Genomic DNA, 10,527 nt, shown 5'->3' with positions numbered 1-10,527 from the left:
TTTAGTTAAATAATAACTATAGCACATAATTCGAATATGTTTTTCATTCGTTTATATTATTTCATTTATTTACATCTCCATTTCGTCCATAGTTAACAAATTTTCGCTCCTATGCTTATCGAAAAAGAGTTGCTTTTTGGTTGGAATAAAAATTTGTATAAGTTTTATAGAAAATGAAGATTCTCCATGTATTATTTTCAATGGTTCTTACAAAAATTGTTAATTGTTAATTTTATTTACATCTCCATTTCGTCCATAGTTAACAAATTTTCGCTCCTATGCTTATCGAAAAAGAGTTGCTTTTTGGTTGGAATAAAAATTTGTATAAGTTTTATAAAAGATGAAGATTCTCCATGTATAACTTTCAATGGTTCTTACAAACATTCGATGTAAAAGCCAGTGTTAGAGCTGTTAACGTTAATATTAAAACTATAATTAATCAAGTAAATAATATCCCTAGTTATAAATTGATATATTATGACCGTTTTTTATGGTTTATGCCATTAAAATTGTTAATTTTGTAGGATATAAATGAACTTTTAAATAGACTTTTATTTATAAGTAATTAAAATACTAAAGGAATGAAGATCGTACAAGAATTAGAATCGTATTACTGTATACGATAGATTAATTAAACGCCCAATTAACAAATAATAAGTAGGTCTGTGCTGAAAAAGCGAACTGGAATCACTGAACGATAAAAAATCGGAACAAAAGGCAGCATACGAATACGAAAACACGAAATCCAAAGAATCACAAATTTGTCATCTAATCATCGTGAAAGTTTCAAGTCTAAAAAACTAATAGGTTTGTGCATCGAGTAAATTTTCCTTTTTTTATCTCTTTGTTACAAAGTGCCGTTTAATATCGAGGGAAATACCGTGCAATAATCTCTGTAATCGTGTCTTACTGTTCGCCTAGCAGAGTAACGGAAAGGTCCTCCTTTCCAAAGAGATCTATGGTCCGACTTGTCAGTGGGTGTGGTTCTTTCGATGTAGGTTCGTGTTAAAGTGGAAACAGGTTCTCTTAAAAAGTGCAAGTGCATTCGTTGCCCTGGTGAACGTACTCGGTTATACTCGGTGAACGTAAGAGTCCACGTGGAGTCGGTCTGTCAAACGATTCAAGTTTCTATCGGCAGTTATGCCCGCATTCGTCCGCTTCCAAGTTTCATTTTCGGTATACCGTACTTTGCACTACTTTTAACTTTCATTTTAATCGATTATCGTTATTAGTCCGCGCTTCCAACGCTTATTGTTGCCGCGTACTTTAAGAAATTACGTTTCTTTCCAATGCTTCGAATTATAACTCTTCGATTCCGTCGGTTGATCTTATGTGCAGGCATATGCGTATCACGTACGCTGCGTCTCAAAGGTATACGGACGCTTGCTTACTTTTCACAGAATGTGAATTATTTACAAAATGTTGAAGAGAAAGACGCATGGTGGTCTTAATCTTTGTTAGAATGATCATGACACGCAAAAAGATCGGTGCCTGCGTGTGTCAAACACCATGGGTAGGTTTTATTATTTAATTTCATCATCCTCGGTTTGTTTGATCGTTAAGCTATGAGCAAGATAGGGAAGGTTCTTCCAAATGGATAGATCAGTTCTCGTGATCAAATCTAGCAATGATTAAAACCGATTAACACCCCGTTGAATCCGGAAAATATTTAATTTTAGTATGTCATGGATAAGTTGATGAGATAAGAATCAGTTTATATTTCGTAAAACAGTAAATATCGGTTTTCTTCATTATTTTGTCATTAATTCATCCGGTTGCCACATATTTTAATTACATGTACTGTTAATGCAAACCGATTAAAATGTCCACACATTTATAAGCGGAAATCTATATTAATTTGAAATGTATATGAGGTAGATTTATTATAATTGAACGCACAAAGATATTGCAACGCTACATCACGAGGTATGTTTATTTCTGTGCGCTGTCACTTTGCATTAAACTGTGATACCGTGACTCTCTATCGAAAAAAGAAGAAAAAGAAACAATATTTTGGAAATCTCTTACATTGCAATTTGTAGCCGATTAAAAACGTGGCGACACGCTGCATAATCATTTTGATATAAAATTCTTTAATCTCCTTTAATCTTCCATTTCCAATTTTCTAGTTTTTCACATTCGTTGTATATCTTTTTACACAGCTGTTTTCGGAAATTCAACAGGATTGGATCGTATTATACTTGAAATAATTTATCTCTTTCTCTTGTTATATTAATTACAGTATGTAAATTAGCTCCGACACTTGTATTTGTGTTTTATTGTATGCGCGTTGCGCTTTTAGATCGTTTTATCCAAGTTAGGTGACGCACACTTAAATAATTACAGTTTGTTATTTCGTCTCTGGAAGGAAATCCATTAACTTTTCTATATTGGGAAATGCGATCTATCTCGTATAATTTTTCCAAAGTCAGAAATAGGAATATTGAAATAGGAAGCGCAAACGATTATCGCGACTCAAAAACTGCCTTTAGATGCTGGCGTGCTGAAATAAATTTTTACATGTCGTCTTTATTCTCGTTTATAGCTTTGCCTGATTGCCTATGCACTGTTTTAAAACTCGCGATAAATAAAAGCAGTAATTTATGCATTGTAATATCGTTGAGGATCAAGCGAATGATATCAAAACTTGTGTAAGAAAATAAGAAACGTACAACGTTCCAAGTCCTAATCTGGCGCCAGTAATAACTGAAATCCGATCCAATGGATTTTTGTGAAATTTAACGATAGTATTTTAATTAGTTTTACGATTAGTCTTCCTCTTTAATCAATTTTTGACGAGATCTGAGAACACGTAGGACAAATTATAAACACGTATCAACAATTATCTTTCTTTTACGATTCAAATATTTTATTTAGCGTGCAATACAAAAATACATTCATCAAAAGCAAGACTTCGGACGTCAAATTGTATTGTATATTTTCCTCTTACTTTCGCATTTAGAACGTCGGCTATCGATTATCTATCCCTTTATTGACGTCAACTATGGTAATTCACTTATTTGAAATTTGATTTTCTCGAAAATGACATGTCCAATGCAACTTTAATATTTTCGATTCTTCTCTTGTTTCGAGAACTACTATTTTTGAGATTTCTCTGACCCCCACTTTTGTCACGAATTACGAACTACCCTGTGTATCTTCTATTAAAAAGTTTGTATTCGGGAATGAACAATGTTCCGTAATATTTCGAGATAATACTTTGGATTTTTCGATCGGTGCAACGATCACGCTGCCACTGTTCGCGACTCCCATTTTCATCAACTGCGTTAGATTCTGGAATTTACACAAATACACAACTACACGAGATTTATATTTAAGAATAAATTTTTTAGTATCGATTATTTGTAGCATCTAACTTTTCACGGGATCCGAGTTCTCCAATAAGCTCTTCCGTGTTTCATCTTTCAATTCGTAACATCTTCAATATATTTTTTAACGTAGCAATCGTTTTAACGCGATCATCTGATAGAATAATTTATACCAGGTGTATTCGATGATATTTACTTGTCGAGCCCCAGGTGTTATGTAAAAACATTAGGAAAATGGTATATATTATATACGTGATATGCATGTACGTTACGTCTGATTTGTTCTCCAAGTACAATATACAGGGTGTCCTTAATTTAAACGTCGAAACTTTGGAAACCGATGTCGGGCGTTCAGGACCGATAAACTAAGAAGAAGAATTCTTCAGAGATTTCTTCAGAGAAGAAAAGGGACAAACAAATTTTCGTTTCTACGCTCATTTATTCGTGTTACCGTCTATTTAACGAAGATGCTGTTCAAAATGCTGTTCTCTTACAGCAATTCGAGGCATCACATCTAACAGTGGGCCCTATTTGCAGCTGCACATTGCTCTGGTGATATTTGATGCACCGCAGCTACGATTCAATCTCGTTCGGATCGGGAACACCCTGTACGTTTCAAGAAACCGTACAAATTACACGCTATTTTTGTTATCCGATTCGATAAAATAGACGTGCAATATCTCTATCTTTCGAGAAATATTATACAGCCGGGAACAAGAATAATAAGTGGGCAGATAGTGGAAATAGGTGTCAATGAAGTTTCATCGCACTATCACACTGAAGTTTTATTTATTACACAGTGGGTCCGGTTTATCTGGAAATGCTCAAACGTCTCGGAGAGTATGAACGACACGAAAAAATGTTTCAGGCAAACATTGCACGATATCGAGTACGATATCTTGGTTGACCGTTTTAAAGGCGTTAGAAAACTGCAGCCTTGTGTCTAACAATATAACAACAATATAACAAATATAATATAACAAAGCCGTATCGATATGAGTCTGATGATCGCGAAAAGCATCGGTACAATTCCTGTGTGAAATTTTTCCAGATATTTGATCGTTTCCAGATAAGCCGGACACTCTGTGTACGTATAAAGTATGTATAATACCAAATTAAATATTAATAAGCCCCCTCTTCTCTTCAACACATTATTCTCAGTATATTGCACAATTCTTTTTTTATTATGCTTAAATAAAAAATGATATTTCGTGCATTATCATTACATGCACCGGAAATAAAGGAAGAACATTTTTTACTTAAATCGATAAAAATATTTGTTTGGCAATGTAGAGTAATTCTCGACTTAGAATAATTCATCCCATTAGTTACTTATCTGTGATTTTAAAAAGACGTTAAAAGAATTACACTTTACATGTAAGTTCGAAGTATTCTTTGCATTCAAAGTCAAAGTATATCCATATCGCCTTTCTTATACCGATATTACGAACGTGTGATTCGATAGATTATGGAAGTTAACGATCGAATGTAAAGTAATTGGATCGGTGGTTTTGCGCAACAAGTGCTAATGTCATATTTTTGCAAAAGTCAGTTGAACCCGGCGTTGTTCTATATTCTGTACGAAAAACTACAAATTGAAATTCTATGTTCAATCGACTATAATGGGATTTGTACACGCGAATGTCGATATTTTTCATAAAATAAACTTTCTGCGTGAAATACTAAAGTCGATGTAAAGCTTGAATTTGATCTTTTTTTATTAAAAAAGAAACTAGAAACGCTTGTGTAATTCAGAAGTTATTTAAACGCAGAATTTTTAAACATATCTTTAAGCGTTAATTTTTTAACTACTACGATATCATTGATACATTTTGCACCAAGCCACAGAGATAATTCCGAGGATAACGAATCAGATGTAAAGCACAATCGTTACATTATTATACCATGTTTGTTGCAACACACGTCTTTTTAATTTGCGTAGCAAATCTATGAATCTATATAGTAGATAACGTTAGTCTTCGTTAGAAAAGAGAAAATTTACACGCTCGTGGTTTATGCATAAAAGGGATGATATACTATTTAGTCGGAATGAAGTGTGAATAAAATTGGCAATAAACACGGACGTATCTAACGGTAGTCATTGATGAAATTGATAAGAGAGTTTGCTTGGTAAAAGTGCTTTGCGCGTACCTGAAGTAGAATGTTGAAATAGGTCAACGCGAATACGATCTATTTGGATCAGTCAATGTTGCGGGTGTAGTAGCTGCGGTTGTTCGCAGCTATCTAAGAACTGGTGCACTTTACACCAATAAAAGATGACCGACATCAAGCGTTATTTCGTTACAACAAATTAAAACTACAAACTTGTATAAACTTGGAAATAATGAATCACTTATGATAACTAAATGTCACTGGATTTCGCATTTTCTAGCATTCTGTATTCATCGGACAATTTATCGGTCATGATTTGCACGTGAATCTTAACGATGGAAATTCGAAACGGTCCTGTACGATCGAATACGCGTTACACAGATGATGGCTCTGTTTGCACTGCGGCCACGGATCGAGCGAAGGTAATGAAATAGCTAAGTGAAACGTCGCCCTCTCTCTTTCTCTCTTTCTCTCTTTCCCTCTTTCTCTCTTTCTCCTCCCTATCTCTTTTTCATTCTATTCGTTACTTTCTCCTTCGTCCTTTCTTTGATTTTCAGTTTCTTTTTATTGATTTCGACTACGATCGTCCCTATAACAATTAGTGTACTACATACCTGATATTTCCGCAGAATGCCAAGGTTTTAATATATCATAACGTTGATTCGATCCAGGATGATAGAAGAGAGATTTATTTTTTAAATATTTTACAATGTTCTAACGTTCTAATTCTTATACCGCAACTTTCTCCATTCTCGTTTACAATTTTCACGTGAATTTTCAAATAGAAAATTATCTGTATTAATAATATTATTATAAAAAGTTATTATTAACAGATGGTTAATTTATACTTATCCTTTCCGTTTAATCAACTACGTAACTTCTCAATTAATCATTAGGTTTATTTCAATAGGTTCTCTTCTCTTTGTATTCCTAATTTGATGATCTCAAAGAGTACCGTCCAGTTGTTAGTCTCTTTTCATGTCCAAAAAAGTTTATGATACGTCCATACTATATAATCCCTCGAAGGATGTAAAGTTCCCTTTACGAAGATCGATTTATCGTTGAAACTTCTAGTCGCTAATCTATAAGTATAATAATGATTTTTGTTCAATATAATTGCTTTTTCAAACGAATAAATTCTGTTTATTATCAATTATACTTTTCTTACTTAACTATACCATGCTTATTAATAATAATTTATTTTTTTTTTTTTTTTTTTTTTTTTATTTAGTCCGTGCCTCTCGGCTTTGGACGAACATTCGATTAATAATAATTTATTATCATATAATATTACATTGGTGATAAAATGGTAAATATGTATAAACATGTAAAGGTTTAGAAATATGTAACGGTGATGTATGCGTAATTATTCATTTAATCGCCTGTGCCAGGGTTCTTTTGCACGAAACGATTACATTTAAAGGAGTTCATTAGATTTCATCAGTTTTAAAACGAGGTGGCTAACGGTTTCCTTATCCATGGAAATCTCTTGGTAGAAGTATACAGTTGCACTGTAACGACAGAACGGTTTTATTTTCGACGGTGCAGAAGATGTCACAGGAAATCCTGCCATTCAAAGCTAAGAAATTGGTTAAAATGATTCGTTGAGGATTCAACTTCCAGTATCTTTTCATAGATCGCCTTCAAATAACGTTATTTTCTTTCCAGTCTTCATCTGTTCTGCACAGTGTCCTCCACACGATATAGCGAATACTCGTGAACAAAATTTTAACTGTGCTATCGTGCATATACAGGGTGTCTTGTATTAATCCGCGCACGTTTATTTAGAACACTTTTTAGAATAACTTACTGTCTTTTAGGAGATTAGATATAATGCGCGAATTGAACTTGTTCCATCTCAAGGAGGACGTCTTACGATGACCACCAGATTTGTCTAAGTGGAGGGGTTCTCGAAATCTAAATCTCAAGGTGATCTTTGCTTTCTTAAATGGAACCGTATACTTTCTTATACGCCATTCGATACAGTTTTTAATTCTCTACAAAAAGGTATTGAGGTACTTGTATCTGAAAATATACAGTTTAAAAGATATTCCAATGTTAATTGAATAATTCGGTGCATGAAAGACAGAATAAACTTTACGAGATTAAAGTTAGGATATCTTATAAAATAATTATTTTATCACGCGTGTACTTTGATACCTTTTCGTGGAGAATTAAAAAGTGCATCGAACACTGTATAATGAAATATACATTTCGTTAAAGAAGAAAGGTCAACTTGCAATCTCGATGGCCACCTAGATAACGTTCGTAATCATCAGCCAACGTTCTCCTCATTGTTGTTGGTTATTACCTATTACTACATAAGACTACTACGATAAATTTATGAAATTAATATAAATTATAAATAGACTGGCAATTTCTATGGAAAATTTAAAAGCGCAAAAGTACACAGAGCGCGTGGTCCATGCAAAAATGTATAAAATATCGAAAATACAGTGTTCTCCATAGTACGAAGGTCGTGCAAAAAATAATACTCGTTTTAACGTAATATACTTGGGTATTTTATGATACAACCATCACCCTATTTAACACCTATGGTAACGTGAAACGAGTAATTATATGCACTGTACATTTCCGTCGCAAGTTCACATAATCGTAGCTAGCGGCCCTTCGAATCACGTTTCCTGTGAGGCGTCATCCACCCGAAAACTCTTTCGATCGTGTCTCAAGTATCGAACCGATTCACTTGAAAATTGGCATAAGAATCGTTGAGATGCCGGATTAGAACATGGGCTATTTACTTTTTCTTAACTCGCAGTCGCATTATTATCACGTTGACTACCTCGGCACCCGTATTCGGGTGACAGCAAGGTTTCTGGTAGGGTCGCGTCACCTGTATTCGGGTGGCGCTTATTTGACTACTTGCGAAGCATCGTCGTAGGTAGGTATGAAAAGATATTCTAGAGGAAATAATAAAACTATCGAATTGTTATAAAAGTAATACAAAAATGATTTATTAAAAAAATTATTTACTTGTATTACTAAAATATCGATGGAAGTACCTAGCAGAGAACGCTTGGTACTGTGGCATGCGTGGCCTGACGGAGATTTCAGTGAAAACACGCGTAGCAGTCAACGTGTTAAAAAATTGAGAAAATCGTCTTTGGGTATATTTGCGTGCTATAGGTACACGCCCTTATTCATCTTCAGCCACTTGACCATCGCTGCATAAATAGCGGGACCATAGCAAGGATATCTATGACAGGTTCTAGATTTTAGACAATGGCATTATTTATTCATATTGCTCGTTTTATTATTTACTCGAATATTTCGGTTTGCTGTCTCAAATTGCAGACGCGTTCCTTGAGGTCCTCTGTAACGAGAGACGGCCGGCCACCACGTTTACGATCACATACAGTTTCTCTACTCGTATTGAATTCCCGTACCCATCGTCTCACGAATGATTCGATCATAATCTGGTTACCGTAAATTGTCGAGATTTGATGGTAAATTCCTTTCGAACGAAAGTTTCCAGCATTCGTAAAGCGTAGACGTGCGAGAGATCGCGTAGCAATTTTGTCGTTCTCACTCGCATCAATGAAAACTTCGATTTCTTCTTCTTCCAATAATGTTATAACGCATATAACGCAATAATATTGTTAGAACTACTAAAGCGATAATTCTTCATGGCCTAAACGTTGTAACGCTACCTGTCCCCTCTTCGAGACAAGTCCCAAATCAAAGTGAAAGTGTTCGAAAGGTTTCTGACGACCGAATATCGACGATTCAACGCGATCCATGATCCATGATCCAATCATTCAATCTTGTACGACCATTAATTGGTAACGCAGACCCCCAATCCCGTCCAGGAATCGTATTTATGTAATTTATTACATAAACTATAGTTTCCTTAATCGACATAACAGAAAAATAGGTATAAGGAGAGATTATCGCCAATTGCGAGCACGGAAAAGTTTTAATACGTAATAAGAGAAAAGCGTTTTGATTTATTTAATTCCTAATTATAACCGCCCAATATATCAACGTTATTTGTGTCTTTAAAATGACGTATAAAATTCTCTTTAATCTTCTTTAATCTCATTAAATTTTCTAGTTTCTGTGCTACATGATAAGAGATTTGTATCTTGGACGTTAAATGAAATCTAATGAACATTTTAAGCCCGTGATACGCGTTTCGCTCGATTACATACAGTCGTTGATGCATTTTCTGCAATACTAGCAAATTTATATTCTTCGCTATCTGTATGTATCTCGTCGAATAATAATATATCGCCATTTGAAAAAAAGTAGCTATTTGCCAATTCTAAGTGTGAATTACTAAATGCGCTGAAACACCGATGAAAGCTATCCAAAGCCATATAATATGTAACAGAGTTTACTCTATAGAACATAATGGAAAAGCGGCACTAGACCGCTGTCACAACTAACAGGCGCAAAAAAAACACTGTTCAACGAATTTGAACTTTTGAAGAATTGCCTTTGAAAATAATTAAATTGGTGATAAATTTCAGGAAGAATACGTATCGGAAAATATACAGTGGACTCCGATAGAGTATTTTAATAATGCGGTTGTCGTCGAGCTTTTGGAAGGCAAACGTCCACCAGGTCTCTTCTTAGTACTTGACGATGTATGCACTACACTTCACGGTGGTAGCGCTGGAGCGGATGCAGACTTGCAAAAGGTAAACTACAAACAATTTATACAGTTTTATACACGTTTACAGTACAACAGTTTATACTAATTTTATATAAAACAGTCTTTGCGATAATACTGCAAATTGAAAAATTAGTAACAGTTTTATCATAATACGAATGAGTCATTACTTGTTATATATTCGAATATTAAGAGTCAATACTTGCTGTGCCCTGGCCAATCCAATGAAATTATACTTTTCGAATTTTCAAGGCCAAATAAATCTAATTTATCGTATCACCGCTGCTGTTGGGGTTATCTAGACAATTCGATGAGCGTTATACTCCGCTTTTGATTCTTTATACAGAGCACATCACCCGGGTTGCGCTATGTCAACGCTGTTCCCTGGCCAATCCAATGAAATTATAATTTTCGAATTTTCAAGGCCAAATAAATCTAATTTATCGTATC

At 34.5% G+C, this 10,527-nt stretch overlaps 1 protein-coding gene across 7 annotated transcripts in view; it reads left to right on the top strand.

The window, feature by feature from the left end:
* Positions 1–10,527, top strand: part of LOC122571858 (unconventional myosin-Ie-like) — a 40,148-nt gene that overhangs the window by 21,087 nt on the left and 8,534 nt on the right. For all 7 annotated transcript variants that reach the window (XM_043736101.1, XM_043736103.1, XM_043736098.1 and 4 more), the window contains one exon: positions 9,935–10,105. In XM_043736101.1, the coding sequence (XP_043592036.1) occupies positions 9,935–10,105 (171 nt within the window). The remainder of the gene's footprint in view (positions 1–9,934; positions 10,106–10,527) is intronic.

The sequence above is a fragment of the Bombus pyrosoma genome, linkage group LG10 (genome assembly GCF_014825855.1).
Source record: "Bombus pyrosoma isolate SC7728 linkage group LG10, ASM1482585v1, whole genome shotgun sequence".
NCBI classification, from domain to species: Eukaryota; Metazoa; Arthropoda; class Insecta; order Hymenoptera; family Apidae; genus Bombus; species Bombus pyrosoma.
Note: the sequence above shows the minus strand (reverse complement) of the source record. Positions and strands in the feature narration are given on the sequence as shown.